At 44.2% G+C, this 19294-nt stretch overlaps 1 protein-coding gene across 1 annotated transcript in view; it reads left to right on the top strand.

Annotated features, from left to right (window-relative positions):
* The first annotated feature begins 14659 nt into the window (after window positions 1–14659).
* CABLES1 (Cdk5 and Abl enzyme substrate 1) overlaps window positions 14660–19294 on the top strand; it is a 108533-nt gene continuing 103898 nt past the window's right edge. The window contains exon 1 of the mRNA XM_061596918.1: window positions 14660–15840. Coding sequence (XP_061452902.1) covers window positions 15008–15840 — 833 coding nt within the window. The 5' untranslated portion in view covers window positions 14660–15007. The remainder of the gene's footprint in view (window positions 15841–19294) is intronic.

A 19294-nucleotide genomic window follows, 5' to 3' on the forward strand; every position in this document is an offset into this window, starting at 1 on the left:
TGCTGGACTAGATGGGCCACTGGCCTGATCCAGCAGGCTCTTCTTATGTTCTTATCTTGGCTTGTGCTCCTCTATTGTAATCTGTGATTTTGCTAACAACAACAGCTGCAAAGTGAGTTTTTAATCTACATTTACTTAAGACATATGTTTGTTGTTCATTGGGTCAAGGGTGAGTAAACTGCTACATCAGACAATAATTTGCATTAATTAAATTATTTTGTAGAACCCAAACTTTCTTGTAGGCCTGTAGGAGTTTCATAGGCACTAATGCAGGGGCCTAGTGGGTAATCCAGCCCTGCACACAAGTATGCCACAATGCTGCTGGAGGAGCCCTGTTGGATCAGAGTAAAGGCCCTTCATATCAGAAGCTATATGGCTCTGTGTACCATTTGCTGGGAATCACAAGTGGGGACAGCGCTGCTGCACTTGGGTCCTGCTTATTGCATGTGATATTTTATTGCCTGTAGTTCTCAACATTTTTTCCCTAGCAGTTGGGAACACATTGTTTCACTGCCACAGAAAAAGAGGACAACTAGATAGGTGGTTTTCTATTTTATTAATAGATTTGAAGGTCAGAGCATCAAAATGGTAATTTCAATCAGGGCTACTCTAGTGGTTCAACAGACTAATGGAGCTACAGTAGGCTGTAGATCTTAATGCACTCAGGAGACTGCAGTCTAATTGTAATTGTTGCTGGTTTGGTCAGATCTGGTTGAGTCAAATCTCAGAGCACCAAGACATCAGGTCAGTCCTGAAAGGATGCCATCCATTTTGAGAGGAGAAAATAAAGCATTGGTGGCCAGGCTGGAGGGCGGGGGAGTGGAAGCCTTGCACTGCTGAACAAGCACAAATGCCTGCATTAAGGGTAAGCTCTGTCAGGACTTTGCCGAAGATGGCTCTAGCTGCTATGATCAATCAATCAATCAATCAATCAATCTCTCTCTCTCTCTCTCTCTCTCTCGACTACCAACTGGAGGCCTACCAACGACTCCTGAGACCTTCTCACCCCGGAGCTGATTCCCCTCCTCTGCAAACGACGAGGTGGTCTGGTCGCTGCTGGCCGACAGCGGCCGCGATGGGGCCCCCCCAGGCACAGACTGCTCAGCCCCATCATGGCCGCTCCCGCCCATCGGCGCCCACAGCATCAGGGGTCAAGCGGACGCCCGGCGTTGTTGCTGGGGGGGCCTGCAGGGGTGGCGACTCGACGAAGGTGCCCACGTCGTGGCAGATGCGGCCCAGGAGACGCGGGCCAGGAGGCTGCCGTCGCTTGGCCAGGCGGCTACGGCCTCCACTCAGCACCCTCACCTCTACTTGTGTGGGCGGCGGGAGTGAGCAGGGGCTGCTACTCGGGGGGGGCCTGCAGGGGCGGCGGCTACACCTTGCTCAACCTACAACTACGGCAGCGGCTCAAGTCCTCCTTCTGTCTCTCCAGTGGTCCCTGCCTCAATGAGAAAGGGCGGGAAGGCAGCCAGCCACAGCCGTCACGCATGCATGTGTCAATCACACATGCGTGGCTGAGGGGGACGCTCAAAAGCCAGAGATCAATATCTTCAAAGAAACTATGGCCAGAGGCTGGAGACGGCCCCCTTTTGCCGGAGACTCCAGCAGAAAACTGGAGATCAGGCAACCCTATTCAGAAGGCATATAGAACCCGGGGAGAGGTTTGAGGCCTGTTCAGCTGTCAATGATTCCAAAATCACACAGTGAATAACACTATACATATCATGTATTTGTTCTGAATGGATGTGGATGTGTAAAGTCCTGAGGCAGGGTATACGTCAGGATAGATACCGAGGAGACAAGGAAAATCCATTTGCTTTATTTGTTGTGTGGTACCTACTCTGGGAGCTAGTTAGGTGTTTATCGTTTGAACAAAGTGCTTGCCCCATGACCAATGTTCCCATTTATAAGCCCTAGTTCTCCAGTGGTTCTGGGGTGGGACAATCTTTACTTCTGGGAAGTACTTCCTCTTGGCTGACAGACAGAGCTTCCACCAAGGTTTTGCCTCAGCTCCCAGCTTCCAAGTTCAGAGCGATGTCCTGGTTTCCCCCCCTCTTTGATATGTGTACTTATACTACTGAATGCTTTTTCTTGAGTGTGCATTTTTAATAAATGGGACTGCCTTCAAGTCATTTCCGGCTTATGGCGACCCTATGAATAGGGTTTTCATGGTAAGCGGTATTCAGAGGTGGTTTACCATTGCCTCCCTCTGAGGCTGAGAGGCAGTGACTGGCCCAAGGTCACCCAGTGAGCTTCATGGCTGTGTGGGGATTCGAACCCTGGTCTCCCAGGTCGTAGTCCAGCACCTTAACCACTACACCACACTGGCTTTTCAGTTATTAGGGCTAAAGGGGTTTCTTCCAGGCTCTGAGTATAGTCTAGGAGCTGAGGGGAAGCCTGCCCCCTTGGTGTCCTGTTTGGTGAAAGACAGCCGTCAGCTAGAGATACTTCCCAGAGGTAAGCACAACCAACCCTGGATAAAGAAAATTTACAGTAAATTAATGTTTTTTTTTCTTCCTCTAGACATGGGGGCTGAATGATATGGCACATGTTGTGACATGCACAATCTGTCATTTCTTGCTTAGTCTTATTTTCTTCTGAGTTCAGAGTTAGAAACCTAACCTTCATTGTGGCTACAGGGTTGTAGGGGACAGATGAGGGACAGCTGTTTTGGACTCTCTGCTGTGGGAGCATTTCTATCTCCTACGTTTTTTACATGTAACATGTTGTTTGGTGGATGGGAATGATGCCTGAAAACGCCTAGGATCCCAACTAACTTCCACTTCACCCTCTTTATGCACCATCTCAGCCCTGTTTTCGTTCTTGTGCTAGTGGTATTTCGCCACCCTAGAGATCACACAACAGCAGGGGTGTAGTTGTCCAGGGTCTCAGGGGGACGTTAGACCCCTTACTTTTTTGGGAGCAAGATCTCAGCAGGTCCTCTATATCTCCAGCTTCCTACGAGCCAATCAGCATGAAAGGGGAGTATGTTAGCCACTGAGAAGAGTCTTCTAACATGCTTCCTTGTCCTTTCCTCAGTAGCTAACACTCCCCTGTCATGCTTATGGCTCCTAGGCACTATGTTGTTGTGGAGGAAGGCATTAACGAGGATCTCATTCTTAACCCAGCAGCAAAAAAGGGGTGTGTGTGTGACTGTGACTATCATGAAGGGACCCTGTACTTCTGAATTTGCCACTACAGTACTGCACAACAATGGTGCTACACCAGGAAAGAATCCTCATCCTAACAGATCTTCAATCTCTACCAGAACAAGGTGGCCATAAGCCCCAGATAGCATTGAACTGAAAAGTGCTTTGTAAATGCCCTCACTTCCCACCTGCTTCCCATATTGTTCACCCTGACTACATATGTTGTCTAATGTCTACAAAAGGTGCCAAAAGACTGTTGATTTTGATGCAAAAGGGGATGTATTTATTTAACCATACACACATGCAAATTCAAATCAGATCATCATAAATCTCATCGCAGTATTTATTTATTTATTACATTTATATACCGCCCCATAGCCGAAGCTCTCTGGGCAGTTTACAGCAATTAAAAACAATAAAAACAAATAAACAAATTTTAAAACACAAAAAACAATTTAAAAACACAATTAAAAAAAATAAAAACAAGTTAAGGTAAGGTAAACACATACATTTATCAGATACTTAAAGGATAGGATTATTTCTTCCCTGCTTGGCCTTCAACATAAATATCTTAAAACAGAGTATTCAATTGCAAGGTGGCTTGAGGTTTAATTTTATGTTGGCATAATACAAGCTAACAGAATTTGCTGATTTTATCTCCAGGGACAGAGGAGCTTGATATCACTGATTTGATGACAACCTTTAGCTGTATACATAAATATATGGGAGTAGAGCATTATTATCTCAGTTACAATTTTTTTAAAAAAATTCCACATTCTCTACTTTTCCTAAAGTAGTTAAACTGCAAACATAAACCTGTGACTACGAATCTGATTAAAATAAAGTACACATTCCGGTACAAGTATACAGGTACTTGGGGAAGATGGCGGCACCCGACTGCAAGTAACTGTTTTTCCTCCCACGTTTTCCTTTCATTTCTCGTTTATCAGCTCTATTAACAAAAGCAACGCTCCCCAACATAGACCAGATACTTAATGAAAGTTCGTGAAGCTTTTTAACTCCTTGTTAAAAATTGGGAAGGGGTCTAAAAGGATTTAAAAAGCTAAAGTCCTGACAAGTCCAAGATGCCGAGGGGCCCATTTTAGCTTCATCTATACAACAAACAAAGTTTAAAGCAATATCCTTAGTCATTCGAAAGAGAAGAATTAAACTAGCATATTAACTTGAGTAGGAAGAACTGCCGGGAAAGCACTGGGAGGCAAAGTGCTGAGAAGCTCTAAAACAAGCTAATGACAAGGCAACCTGAACTCCTTTACCTTCGCAGCCTTTATAGCCTTAAATTGCCGGCAATAAAACAGCTCTTCAGTCAAATTGCCTTATAAATCTTCCGAGCTCTACACAAAATCGTACCAACCTGGAGCAGAGAAATCAAAATGGTTTTTACCAGAAAAAGATATAGAGAGCTGGGAGCTGGGTTTGGCTCTCAACTTGGAAGCAGCCCCTTTAAGATCCCGGCAAGCCAAAATAACCCAAAATAACCCAAATAACGAGCTACTGCCTAAGTTGGACATCTCTCCTGTGCCACCTCTACTGGATCCTGACAAGTTACTCGATTGGTCTCTAGACTATAAAACCTTTAAACATTGTTCTAGAGATTTCGAAGCTGTTCCCGTCACTTTAAATCTAGCAGCGGAAATCGAGGCAGCAAGGCAGAATGAAGATCCCCAGGTGACTCAGTTGCCTGAAGGTCTAACCCCAATTACACTTGAAAATGCATGCAAGGCACTTCACGAGGACCCTCCAGAACCTCTGGAACACCCAGATAATACAAATTCTTCCTTTTTGGTAGGAGGGGTCCTTTTTATCATGCAGGAATTGGACTTGATCAAATCATACATCCTGCAGTGTAATAACCTTTTGTCAACACTTGTCAGCATTGCGACTATCCTCAAGCAAAGAAATTGTCACTCAACAGACACAAGTGATAAAGTAAACCAAAAAAAAAGGGAAAGCCAAAATTAAAGCACAAACCAAAAAAAGGGATCAAGAAACAACCGTCAAAAAAAGGGAAAAACATGAAAAACCAGAAATTCACCAAATACAAGAAAATGGACTACAAACCTCTATTTAAAATTCTGGACCATTTGGATAAGAGCAGAAGAGAAGATTCCATCCAGCCGCCGGCCCCTCCAAAAATCTCTGAGCCACTCTCTTTGGCTCCACCGCCGGGGATTACCCCTGTCCCTCTCAAAATTACTTCAACCAAAACGAATCTGTTAGTCGCCCCTGGGCCACAATGCCCACCGATCGCACAAAATTCTCCTTTACCTACCAGGGGCCAGGGTTCATCCTATATGTTGAATACCCTGACGGCCAGCCGGCCCCCAAGACCCAATTGGAACCTGATTTTGAACCCAGAAAAGGTGGTTCTAATTAACCTTCCGGGGAGCAAGGCCCCACAAAAACCCCAGGGGAGGAAAAGTCAGATAAAGAAACTGCTGGATAATTGTCTACCATGCCGAGTTCAGGGTGAATCCATAAAAAGTGTTGAAACTCTCCCTTCACTCTATGGCCCTTCTAGGACCATAGTTTCCTTTGAAAACTCTATTACGGTTCGGGCTATCTTGGCAAATCGATCCGCCTTTGAAGAGAGGGGAATTTTAGTAGCAAGACATTTTAGTAACGTAGCCATACCACAACCCTTGATTCCATCTTCTATAGGGCTAGCAAGAAAATGCTTGTCATCAGCAAAGCCCTGCAATATTAATAACCAAAATGAGGTACACTCAATCGGTCTAATGAACCAGTTGCAGCACGAGCCCTTCAGGCCGCTCTTTCCAGACTCGCTCTCGGGAAAAGACCTTTCACCGGAAGAATTGCAACTAATTAAGACCTTTGAAGAGCTACCAATGCCTGAGAGGAGACAAATAATAGCAAGAATGACCAATCTGACAGCTCTTCTAGAAAAACTCCAAGTGGATAAAGTAACCAATTGGCAGAAGAAGGATGTACTCCAGCAAGAGCCAGTTGGCCACTCTTCACAAAATGTCCCAATATTGACATCAGTGTCCCAAAACACATGTTCTTCACCACCTTGGGCAACTTCCCGATATCCGCCCAAGCCCAGCCATCTGGTTGAAATTGACATGCCAATGCATAATTCTAAGCCAATCGCAAGAGAAAATAAGACCCGGGCTGAAACTAACCGGTGGGCCCACGAGAGTTCGATCAAAGCAGGTCCCTCGTGGTTACAAATGCGTTACTTGGCCCCTGACGAACTAGGTTCCCCAGTGAAACCATCGCTCCCATCGGAACTAACGAAAATTGGTTCAGGCCCCTTTTTCTCAAACGTCTGCACAATCATACCAGATGACCTTGTAAGTTTACCTCTATCTGACTCGATGAACTGACAGAGTTATTTACCGCAGTTACGAAAGCCCACTGACACCCAAATCCATGAGGGTAGCCCCTCTTCGACAATCAAGCAGATTGGCCCTCCTCATCCGGAACTAACTTACTTTTCCTGGAACATTGCAGGTTGGAACAACAAGGCTAGAGACAGAGATTTTATAAACTTTTTACAAGCATTTGACATCCTCTGTTTACAGGAGACCTGGATCACTGACCAGGAATTACTTTCATTACAAGGTTATAAATCCTGGACGAACCCGGCTATCAAGACCGCAGCGAGAGGTAGAGCTTGTGGGGGCATTGCAACTCTAATAGCTACATCACTGAACTTCCTGGTAACTGTCCCGACTGAACATCCCCCAGATTTCTGTTTGCCATTAATAATTTCGTTTACCGATAGCCATTCCATATTATGTTTGAATGTTTATTTTCCTCCGTCCCATGCTCAGAATTGTGCCCAGAGTTGGACGCTCTTAGGGAACTATCTAGAAAAACTCACATGCGCTTAGCCGTCACACTTGTTAGTAATCTGTGGCGACTTAAACACTAGACTGGGACAACACTACCCATCCATAGACGAACTAGTAGGAGTAACTCTTAACAAATACCCTATTCTCCCTAGAGAATCAAGGGACATAACCATAAATCAAAACGGAAAATCTCTGTTCCGCTTTCTGATTAGCTTTCAGCTGATCTGCATAAATGGAACATATCTAGATTCGTCTAATGGCCTCTACACCTTTATTTCAAGCAGAGGCGTCAGCGTGGTAGATTATTTCCTAGGTTCCCCTCTTCTAATGCCCCTAGTTAAAGATCTTTCGATAATAAGCAGAGCGGACAGCGATCATCTACCCTTATGCTTAACGTTACGTGACCCCAGCCTATACACACGTCCACACGTTTTTAAACCATTCCTTGATAGTATCTCTGGCTCAAGACGTATCAAATGGTCTGCGGACACTGAAAAGGCAGTCAAGCAAACCTTAGAATCAGCTCCAGCCCTTGACCTACGCAACCGGGCCATTTTAGCGACCAGGGACATTGTAGGACTATATGAAAAAGCGATTTTACTCTTAAAACCTCAGATATCCACCACTCGTCTTAAAACCCCGAGGGGATTTATCAATGAGTGGTTTGATTGCGAGTGTAGATCAATGAAGAGAGAGTTGTCCACCCAAATCAAAGTAATAAGACGAAATCAGTCAAATGAGGCAATCCAACGTTTACTCCAAATAAAGAGGTCCTATAAGAAGCTTATAAAGGACAAGAAACACCAATTTTATGTAAACAATTGGAGGGAATTGGAACTAGCCCACAGCAAAGGTAACGACACACTTTTTAGGAAACTTGTCCAGGGGGGAAATTCTCGCTGGGAAAATGTCCCAATCCCTCCAATTTTACCGGAGTCATGGGTATCTCATTTTAGTTCCATATTTGGAGCCTCCTCGTTAACCCTCTCACTATCTACTCCAAGCCCACCAGATCTTCCTAAATGGCCTCCTGTTACAAGTGCAGAGATCGGCGATTTAATTTTGACCCTTCGCAAAAATAAAGCACCAGGGGAAGACTTGATGCCACCGGAGATCTTTTTGATGGATATAGCATGGTGGGGTCCTGTTCTAGCGGCCCTTTTCTCCCATATTAACTCCACGGGAGATTTTCCGCAAGGATGGCGTACCAGCATAATTGTTCCCATTTTTAAGAAATGGGACCCAGCAGACCCCCGTAATTACAGGCCTATTAGCCTACTTGACATTTCGGCTAAGCTCTACGGGCGCTTCCTGCTTAACAAATTAGTGGGATGGGATGCGAAATACTCGATCATCCACCAAGAATAAGCCGGATTTAGAAAAGGCAAGTCCACCAGGGATCAAGCCTTTATTTTACATCATTTAATAAATAAAGTTGCGAAAGGGTCAGGTACATCTCTCTACATAGCCTTTATAGATTTCGTGGCGGCATTTGACTCAGTCGACAGGGAAATTCTCTGGCACAAGCTGGACCAGTCAAATGCCGATAAGAGACTGGTGTGGCTTATTAAAACCCTCCATTAATCCAACGTCTCTAGAGTCCGGCTAGGAAGAAATGGGGCTCTATCCTGTAACATTCCAACCTCGAAAGGTGTGAAACAAGGGTGCATACTTGCTCCCTTTCTTTTTAATTTTTTTATAAACGATATAATTCCGTTATTATCTGCACCTAAGTTTTCCCCCCCCGCAGTAGGCACAAAAAAAAATTCTGTATTATTATATGCTGATGATCTGGTTTTATTTTCCCTGACCAAAATTGGCTTTAAAAGATTGTTGACCCACTTAGAGGAATATTGTAATGTACAACATTTACAGATTAACCAGGCAAAATCAAAAATCATGGTCTGTGGCAGGTACAGGAAGGCCAAAAATAATTGGACACTGAGTGGGGCCAGAGTGGAACAAGTCCAGTCCTTTAAGTACCTTGGAATTTCCTTTACCAACACACTTTCCTGGAAAACACAGGCGGAAGCCATTAAACTAGATTCCGCTAGATCCCTAGGTCAAATAAAAAAGTTATATTATACCAGAGGTGGCCAACTAATCCCCCCTATGTTAAAAATCTATAGAGCCGTAGCAATCTCTAAAATTCTCTACGGGGCTGAAATATGGGGACACGCCCTTAAATGCATGGTAGAGCCACTCCAAAATTCCTTTTTAAAACAGCTTTTGGGCCTTCCGCGAGGCACCCCCTCGGCACACGTCAGAGCCGAGCTGGGTATACATTCATTAACCGCAAAAACTGACCTGGCAGTCTTAAGATTTGGGAGAAAAATACTCCTGATGGAGGATTCCTCCTTAGTCAAATGCTGCTGGCATGAACAATCACTTAAAGGGGGTTGGGCTCAAGCTACGAAACTGTTAATTGACTACTACAACCTGTCAACTCAAGACCTCAAATTATTCTCGCCAAGGGAACTTCGTAACTGGGTCTTTAATTTTGACGAGGTCCAAGACAGATCCACAATAATGAGAGCTCCGTTCTCGACTTGGTTCCCCGGTTTCAAAATAAACCACTCTGTCGCCTCTTACTTAATTACCTTTCGTTGCCCCCAAAAACGCAGAGCCTTCACAGAGTTAAGGTTTCAGTCAATGCCCACTGCTTTTCTTGAGGGCAGATACAAGGACCTCCCAAAAAACGAACGTTTTTGTATCTGTGGGAACAAGGCGATCGAGGACGCCCACTATATACTCTACTGCCCCCTCTATAATGGCCCTCGAAAGAAATTTCTAGACCCTTTTATCAAGCCCAGGTTGGGCCTCGGCCCAGAAACCATAATTATAGACCTACTGGCAGATAATTATAAAGAGGTTACCTTGGCGATGGCTAACTTCGCCTTGGCAGCGAAGCATATTAGAGCCCAACTTGTCAAAGTTAATAGTTCAAATTTCCCAACTTTTATAGCCAAGCTATGATAATAAAAATGTGTTTTACTGAAATGTTTTATTGTGTTTTTTAAATTCAATATGTAATGGCCAACGGCTAGAAACATTAAAGATTACTACTACTACTAAGTACACATTCCAACCCAAATTACAGTAATATGCTTTATAATTTGACTTTGTGCAGTGTTTTTGTTGAAGATTTTATCAATTAGTTATGTACGGGTTGGATGATGCAACGGAGTGTGTGTGCACAGCTGCATTCCTTGAAAGGCAAACAGTAAACCACTTGATTATACTTTGACAAGCATTGCTTCCAGGTTACATGAGGACTTTTCTAACTGTACACTGAAGGTGAAGCTTAATTTCAGTGAAATATGCTTTTTTCACTTCAGTTTCAAGCATATCAAAGTAAATTTACTGATAGGGAGTTACAGATTATTGCAGTGGTGACTAACTTTTTTGGGCCTGAGAACCTTGTTAACAGTCGGCCACATGCCAGCAATGGGCATGACCAAAGTGGCCTTCGTGCACACTCACATGCACACACTTACCATACATGCAAACCACTCATATAGCACATATAACAGACAGATGCACAGACAGGCAAACACATGCACTTAGGCAGGAAAACGATGAGGCAGGCATAGACACACATACACTCATGTATTTATTCAGACAGGAACACACACACATATTCAGTCATTCCTCCTGCTCTTCAACCAATCAGCATTATGTTGCTGGGGGCTAGGAGACAGCTCTTCTCTCAGCCCAGCACTGTGATGGGGAGAAAAGTCTTATACTTACCTTGCAAATGTGTCTCTTCTTTTCCCAGAATGAGCCCAGGGCGGCAAATGAAAATGCTTAAAACATCTTTAAAACCTTTTAAAAACAAAACATCTTTAAAAACATTTTAAAACATATCTTTAAAGCATCTAGGCATGTTGCTTGAGGCAGTTGTTTCTTCTGGGTGCATTGAGAGAATGTTTATCCCACATCAGCTTACATAGAAAAGTGCCTTAAACTGAGTCAGAACATTGGTCCATCTGGCTTAGTACTGTCCACTGATTGGCAGTGGCTCTCTGGGGTTTCAGAGAGGAGTCTTTTCCAGCCCTACTTGGAAATGCTGGTGACGGAACTCGCAACATTTTGCATGTAAAGCATGTGCTGAAGCTACTGAGCTACAGGTACCAAAGTCTGGCATCTCAGGAGTTCTTTCTTTTGTAGGATCAGCATGTTCCATGTATTGTCAGGCTATTCTTCTCAATCCAGTTCAGGGAATCAAACGGCAGACTCTTTACACACCAATGTTTTAGAAGACAGTTTAGTAAGTCATCTTACTTTGGATATTGATGTTAAATTTTAATCAACCTGAAAAATATTTTAATCTTCTTAGACCTTGATGTAAGCAAGCAATTTTAAGCATGCCAATTGCCCTAGAAAGAATTCACTCGCTCCCTAAACCATGAGTAAAGCAACAGTGGATTAAAAATGTTATTAACATCTTTGTGAGACTCAGGTTGTAATGACAAGTAGAATATTAAATGAGTGAAATATTTAGTTCACAAGAGGATATGTTGGTATCATAAGAACACAAGAAGAGACCTGCTGCATCAGACCAAAGGCCTATCTAGCCTAGCATTTTTTCTCACAGTGGCCAACCAAGCCATACAAAGCTCACAGAGTGCAATAGCACAAATGAGAAGCTAGAAAATGTTAAGGCTCTGGATTTTTGTAATAACAGAAACATGTGGGAAATGTGAGGATTTGGTTATCATTACCATTTTGGTAATGGTAGCGTGTGGATTAGGAATACATATTCTTTTGGAATGTGGCAGTTGTTGCATGGGAGGTTGTTAGCATGAGGGACTGAGGCAATGCAAAATCAACAAATGCAGGAATACTCTTTTTTTGGTCATCTCTCTTCTTTTCCAATGCACTGGATCTGCTCTACAGTTTTAATATGATATTGTATAAACCAAATTTGAGTCTGTGTGCACTCATTTTATTCTAGAATCAATGGAGATTGAGTTCTTTTTTTCTACCTAGGCCACACACAATCCAGACCTATTGCATATATTTTGTCCCTGGAAAATGCTTCCTGACAAACTGGTTTCATTCAGAAAATAAAAGCTCACTGCAGATTGATTCTGTATTACTCCACAGTGTGTCTATTTAAAAACAGATGTAGATGGTTCCAGAAATGGGAGGTGTATCCATACCTTCCTAATGTTGTTGTGGGTATATACCAAGATCACAAGGGGAGGGTTTTCAAAGGCATATCAAGTAACCATATCCATCCATCTGGATAGTAGGATCTATGATCATTCTAGGAAAGCAGCATGTTGAGAATGAGCATAAATGATTCTGAACTGCAAAAACTGGGGTTTTTTTGCTTCAAAAGGGTAAGGGCGTATGCAGCCTACGACTGGAGTCAGAGCAGCATATTGATAACTTTTGCTACACAGGTACAGTAGTGTAGTGGCAAATTCAGAAGTGCAGGGTTCCTTTGAGATTGGCACATCATGCCCTCTCACAGCCACCCCTTTTTAAGATTATACAACAAAATGAGCTTTTGGACTCTTACTTTGTTAGAGGTACATTGAAGCACTGCAACAATCAATGCAGATCTCTATGTGTTGCCTTTTAGCTAGACCTACTATTTTCTGTGCACGTACATGGGCAAATGCACTAAGATGCTGTAAGGTAAGGAACTTCCTCTGCTGAGTTTCCCTTCTGGGTTGCCATTCTAAGGGAAATGTGTTAGCTACTGAGAAGAGTCTTCTCAGTGGCTGTCTCATCTCCCTTCACTCTGATTGGCTCCAATCAGCAGAAAAAGACATTGAAGACACAGGGACCCTGCTGAGACCCTGCTCCCAAAAAACATAAGGGATGACTACATCCCTGAACAGGTGCTCTTCAAAGATGATCAAAAGACCTTGCCAAGCATAATAGGAATTGTCACCCTTGGTATGTTCTTCATCCTAGATACCTGGGATATGTAATAAGAGCAAAAACTTTAAAAGAATGAAGCTAATCCATTAAAGTGTATCATTAAAAGCTATCTGCTGAAAGGTGTGGGAGGCTGCAGAGACAAGCAGAAATGTTCAAAATACGCAAGTTACCATACATATGACAGCTTGCCTAGAGCTCTCAACAGCTTCCCTCCTACTGTGAGCAGCTGGAACAGGGATAGTTTGTCCATGACACAAGTGAAACTGAGATTGTGTTTCTATGATATTAAGGAGCACAATTTTCTTATAAAGAAATAAATACGGTAGGCATTACATCATTTAATAGTGCTAAGTGGGGTGACTCTGTGGTAACTTGCCATGTATTTCAAACATCAACCAATTGTAAAGGTACCAAATGGTACCTGTGACCATACCTTAGTGCATTAAGCACTCTGTGAGGCTATAAGAAAGTATAATTATTCATACAAGTCCTTTCTTGCTTCTGAAAACACACGGAAAGAACAAATACAAGAAGCTGCTTTTTAATGAATCAGACCATTGGTCTATCTAGATTTCTACATGCAAAGCATGCACTCTTGTCATTGAACTACAACCAAGATCACAGAGAGAGAGAGATTTGGCAAGGGTTCTCTGAAGATATTTTCCCTCAAGAGACATGCAGAGAAGTTTGAAGAAAATAGTTAATCTTATGTTTTTCATAGCAGACCAGCAAGTTGTAAATTTCACACACTACTGAAAACATAACTTTAAAACAGTCTGTATTTCAGACTGTTCTTGGTAGTTCCACTGCCTAGAGGGCATTCTTTGTGGCAGCCCCTAAACTGTGGAATTCCCTCCCTACAGAGGTATGTCTGGCACCTTAATTAGATAGCTTTCATAATGTGCTGAAGTTATACCTCTTTCCCCTGGCTTTGACACCTGAGATATATTTTGTGACCCACCCTGTTCTTTTGATTGAAAATTGTTTTAACTGATTTTAATTTTGTATTTTTACACAGTTGGAACTCGTCCTGCAACCTTATGATGAAGAACAGATAAGAAATCTAATAAATAATAATATTGTGCCGTTAGAAATTATTGCACCCTTAGCCATTTTCTCCCTGTTCCCCTACACACATCACAAAGAAGGAGATAGGGAAACTCATTAAAATCATGCCAGTGCTAATGCAAGAAACTTGGAACAGCCCTAAGAACTCATTCTGTGTCCCAGTATTCCTCTTTTTTTTAATGTTCCAGACACAAGGGACTTGCAGTGCTCCTGAGCCCTTAAATTATATTGAGATAATCCTTACAATGAGTTGGATCAACTTTTCAAGAATAAGGGGCATTTGATTTGGAGCTCTCCTTAAGGGATTCAATGGAGCCACACCATTCTAAATAGAAGATACACACACGGCATTCTGGATAGGGTGGTGGTGATGACCTGGGACAAAGAGCCTTCAGGCTAAGGGTCTTCTGAGGACCCTCTTGATTTGTGGCCAACCAAGCAGCTGAGCATTAAGTCAGCCAGCTCTGGGAGGAAAATGTACTCCAAGCAGCACTGTTGTCATGAAGGGATCCAAGAGGCCTATGAGGAATCCACGAGTTTTTACACCCCATTAACTTCTAGGAGCCTGTCTTCTTGGTTTTTTTTTTAATGTAATCTCCTCAAGGCCATGTGCTATGCAGTGGCACAACACAGACAGACGCCACCTTCCCCATTTCCCTTCCCACCAAGAAGCACACAGGAAAAAGAAGGGGGGAGGACCAGAAAGGTTGAAGGAGCTTCCTTGGACTCAGCCACCTTCTCCTCCCGCCTTCTTCTCTTTCTTCCTCCTCCCCCTTTTATCTTCCTCCTCCTCCTCCTCCTCCAGGCTGGAGCTTTTGTTTTTCTTCCCAGCTTTCTATTTTCCACACGTGATTGCTGTGTTGTTGCACCGAGGGCTTGGCGGGCGAGCGCACCTATAAATGCTAATAACTTTGGCCCAGGAGAGAAGAAACAGAAAAGGGGGGTGGGGGGGAGAGAGCGAGGCAGGAGCAAAAGGACGGGAGGGGGTGAGTTACTGTACGAAGTCGGGGCGCTGTCCATGCAGGCAGCCAGGAGGGAGGGAAACATGCCATGCAAGCCCAAACTCCCCTTCTTCGCTGCACGGCTGCGGCTCCCTCGCCTCGTCGCCGGCTGCTAATCATCCGCCCGCCGCCTAGGAGTTCGTGCCTACCGCTAGGATTATCATTCTTGCCCACTCCGAGGGTGGGAGAGGCGGCGGGCGGGCGAGCGCGACAGACAATGGCGGCGGCTGCTGCTCCCGCCGCCGCCAGCAGCTGCAGGAGCAGCCCCGCCGGTGCCAACAACGGCGGGAGCACATTCCACCAGCAGCTGGAGCCCTGCCTAAAGAAGCCGCCGCCGCGCATGGACCCCAGGCGCAGGCAGGCAGCGCTCTCTTTCCTCACCAACATCTCGCTGGACGGGCGGCCGGTGCTGCAGGACGACGAGGGCGGCGGAGAGGAGAGAGGCGTCGGCGCTGCAGCGGTGGCAGCCGCGAGGGTTGCTTCTGCTGCAGCTTGCAGTACCAGCAGCGGCAGCGCTAGGACTCGCTACAGCCTGAGCGCTTTCCAGCCAGCCGCTCCGCAGCAGCAACAGCAACACGGGGTTTACCCCAGCGCCTACAGCAGCGCCAGGCTCCTGAGCCTCTCGGGAGCGGCTGGCGAACAGCAGCAAGCAGAGGACGCCGAGGATGAGGACGAAGATGCCTTTGCCAGCGTGCAGGTGCTAGCAGCCCCCGCCTTCCTGGGCTCCTGCGGGACCCCTTCTGCGAGCGGCGCGAGGGGTCGCCTCAACTCTTTCACTCAGGGAATCCTGCCCGTCTCCTTCGCCAGAGCCGTCCCGCAGAACTATTGTTGCCTAGAGCAAGGCCAGGTGGGCACCAGCGCCTTCGAGCTCCAGAGGTCCCGGTAAGTGAGCGAGACCCCTTTTTCATGTGCCTTCCAGAAAGGCCTTGGCGTGGTTGGGTGTGAGTCTGCGCGTCCGCCTTCAACGCTCCCTGCCCCCGGAGGGACTTCATTTATTTTTAAAAGAAGAGAAAGAGGTTGCTGTTGGTGTTACACTATCTGTCATCTGGACGCCGCTTTGCGTCTAATCGCTAAGATGCTGGGGCTTGTTGTGATGAGTGGGAATCACGCTGCACATGCTCAGAGGTACTTGCTTCTTTAGGAATACTTTAGATGGCCTACGGCAAGCACCGCTGTTGACATTCTGGGACTGCAGCGGGCTCAGATTAAATCCTTCGCCAACTAGGCTTTCCAGCTGTTGCAGGGAAGAAGTGCTAGGGTTTGAGGTACCCTGAAAAACTTTATTTTTAATCTAAGGTGTATGTGGGTCAGTGGAATTAATTTATTGGTGCAGGGAAAGCACTCTGTACATGTTCAAAGACACCTTCTGTATTGGAATTTAAGAAGCATTAGGACAGCCTTCACCAACCTGGTGTCTCCAGATGTTTTGGTGCACAACTCCCATCCGCCCTAGCCAGCACTGGGTGTTGTAGTCTAAAACATCTGGAGGGCATCATGTTGGCAAAGGCTTCACTAGGACTTAGCAAACATTTCCAAAGCTGAGCTCTAGTCAAAACTCTGGATAAAGGGATTAGGAGAGCACATACTCAAGATCATATAGTGGGGATTAGTTCCCATTAACACCCTTGAGTAACACTGCTGTACTTACAGCCAGGATGGTTAGAGAGTTGTTTTACTCGTGCCTCCATTTCTGTACCGGGAATCTAATTCAGGCTATGATCTGAAGGCACATGAGGTCACCACCTTGCTGAAGCTAAGCAGGTCTGGGTCTGGTCAATGCCTGGATAGCAGACTGCCTAGGAACCACAAGTATGCTGCTTTGGATGTTATGATGGAGAAAGGTGGTGTATAAATGTAAATAAATAAATAAAGTAGCCCTATCCTGAGGCATGCCTAAGCCCACTGGTTACAATTGTTTTAGGCTTGGCACTCGCATCTCTGTATAGGATCAGATTGATTCTTCCTTAGTATGGAACTAAGGGGGGGTTATATCAGAGGAACTCTTTAGTACAAATACGAGATGTTCATGTGAGATATTGGTATCAGTTCCTGAAGTGTACAGAGTGTACCACAAAGTGTACTGCTTGTTGGGGAGCCTCCAAAATGTAGACCGTAAACCCCTTAGGCAGGAACCAGACCCTTGTCACTTCTGTGTTCTGTACAAAACCTAGCATGCTTCTGGCAGTATATAAATGTTAATTAGTTGGTTATAGCACTAAATTTAGAATTAATCTAGGACTTAACTTGATCACTGTGCCTCTTTGGCTGGCATAATCTGCTTGACTAACTTGGGAACCAGGTTGCTTATTTTACTTATGACTTATTTATGTTAAAAGCCCAGTTATTTGAGAAATTCACTAATGTGTGCTGCCTTTTCAAACATTCTATTTTTTCATTCTCTGGAAATGAAAATCTCTTAAATACATAGAATGTTGAATAGGAAGAGGTGATGTGAAAAAATACAGCTGGATGGTAGGAAAATTCCTATGATGAAGTTAGAGGCTGGGTGGCCACCTATCAGGAATGCTGTGGCAGTGGATTTCCTGCACTGACAGGAGGATGGACTAGATGACCCATGAGGCAACTTCCAGTTCTGTGATGCCATAATTCTAATGTTTCAGATGTGTGTTTGCCAAGGAATGCTACCCTTTTCTATGGAAACAGTTTGCTTGTTTGGCATGATAACTGCCATACTACTGAAACCCTGTGCATGTAATATAAAACTGATGGCTATTTTCTTTCTTTTTTATTGAAAATGTATAATTTTTACAAAAATAGGAACAAAAGTTTACAGGAAAGCTTTTTTTTCCCCTAAGTCAAATGTTGGAGCTTCTACTCCACCACAGTGTCCCTTCCTTGTTCATGTAAGTTGCTGCACCTTGTTTTTCCAGAAGCTCTGGTGACATTTGCACAAAGAAGCTATGCTGAATCCTGTTGGTCCTTTGGACACAGCTTCATAGACAGGACAGATCTTAAGATTTGTTCTGGAATACCTTGGTTTGTGCCATTTTTCCTGCCATGAAAGCTTGTGACAAGGATGTCTTAATGTGCTCTCTAGCGTTAATGGAGGATGCTCTTTTTACAAATACCTCCTATGTGCCAGCTTTGAATCGCATGGTGTAGTGTGTTTGGGGAGCTCTGCTGCATCACATTAGAACTCTCTCCACCTAGTAGCTTGCCAAAGTCTGAGGCTGCCCTTGAAGCATTGTTAGACTTTTCTGTTCAGGGCAAGCTTTTGGATGTTTATAGAGAATTGGAGATTTTGGAATCTTTTATGTTTTTAACTGAATTTTAATAGGACATTTTCCATTTTCTCAGTCTGTTGGTTTCTGTCTCAACTTTAAAAAAACGAATAATACTGCAAACCTATATACGTGTTTCTGGGAATTAGCCTCATTGAACACAGTGGGACTTACTTCTGAGTAAGCATGCATAGCATTGCACTGTAAGTCAAGCCAAAGACTACTGGAAGGATTGGGGACCTTATAATATCTATCTCTACCATACTCTACAGTTCAGAGGAAGAGACATCAACAAACTCTCAGGGCAACCCTGCTAGAAATGCAAGCCATCACATGGGCTTAACTTTATTTTGGCTTGAAGGTGTACGTATGCATGCATTTTAAAATAAATACTTTGTTTGTTTATTATACAGCCACAAGAGTGGCTGTATACTATAGCCAGCGTGGGTTTTTCATGTTCCACAATGTTAAATTGAAAATACCCCCATGCCTTTCTGATGCTTCACATAAGCTCATTTCAAAACAAAACCTTACAAAACTTATAGTTCTGAACTCGGAAACGCTTGCTTAACAACCCTCTCAATTTTCATGGCGATACACAAAACAGTCAGAGAGAATAGAGAGTTCAAAGCCTAAAAAGAGAGGAAAACCCCCCAGAGCCCTTTTGGACTTTTTACTCTGAGAGTTCTCATAATCTGTTGAAATTCATTAAAAATTAGCCATATTCACAGAGTACCTGTAATCCTAATACTGACCTTGCCCCATACTCTGACCTTCATCTTCTGCAGTTTAAAAGTTAAAAAAAATCCTGGCTGATTTTTAATTAATTTAATAAATTTTGGCTGGCAGCCTGTGATAATGCGGGGCATGCTCACTAAGAACCAACTGTCAGAATTCTAAAAGCCAGACTCACAGCTGCTGGGCTTGCCTAATCAGGGGGCCACACCCACACCAGACTTTGATTTCAGTGAGACAGTCATGGCTTCCCTCAGAGAATCCTGGGAAGTGTAGTTTGTGAAGGGTACTAAGCGACTCCTATTCCCCTGAGAGAATGGTTTAACAGTCAGCCACTCTAATTGAAGGTCTGTGAGGGG

Source organism: Rhineura floridana, chromosome 1 (genome assembly GCF_030035675.1).
Source record: "Rhineura floridana isolate rRhiFlo1 chromosome 1, rRhiFlo1.hap2, whole genome shotgun sequence".
Lineage (NCBI taxonomy): Eukaryota > Metazoa > Chordata > Lepidosauria > Squamata > Rhineuridae > Rhineura > Rhineura floridana.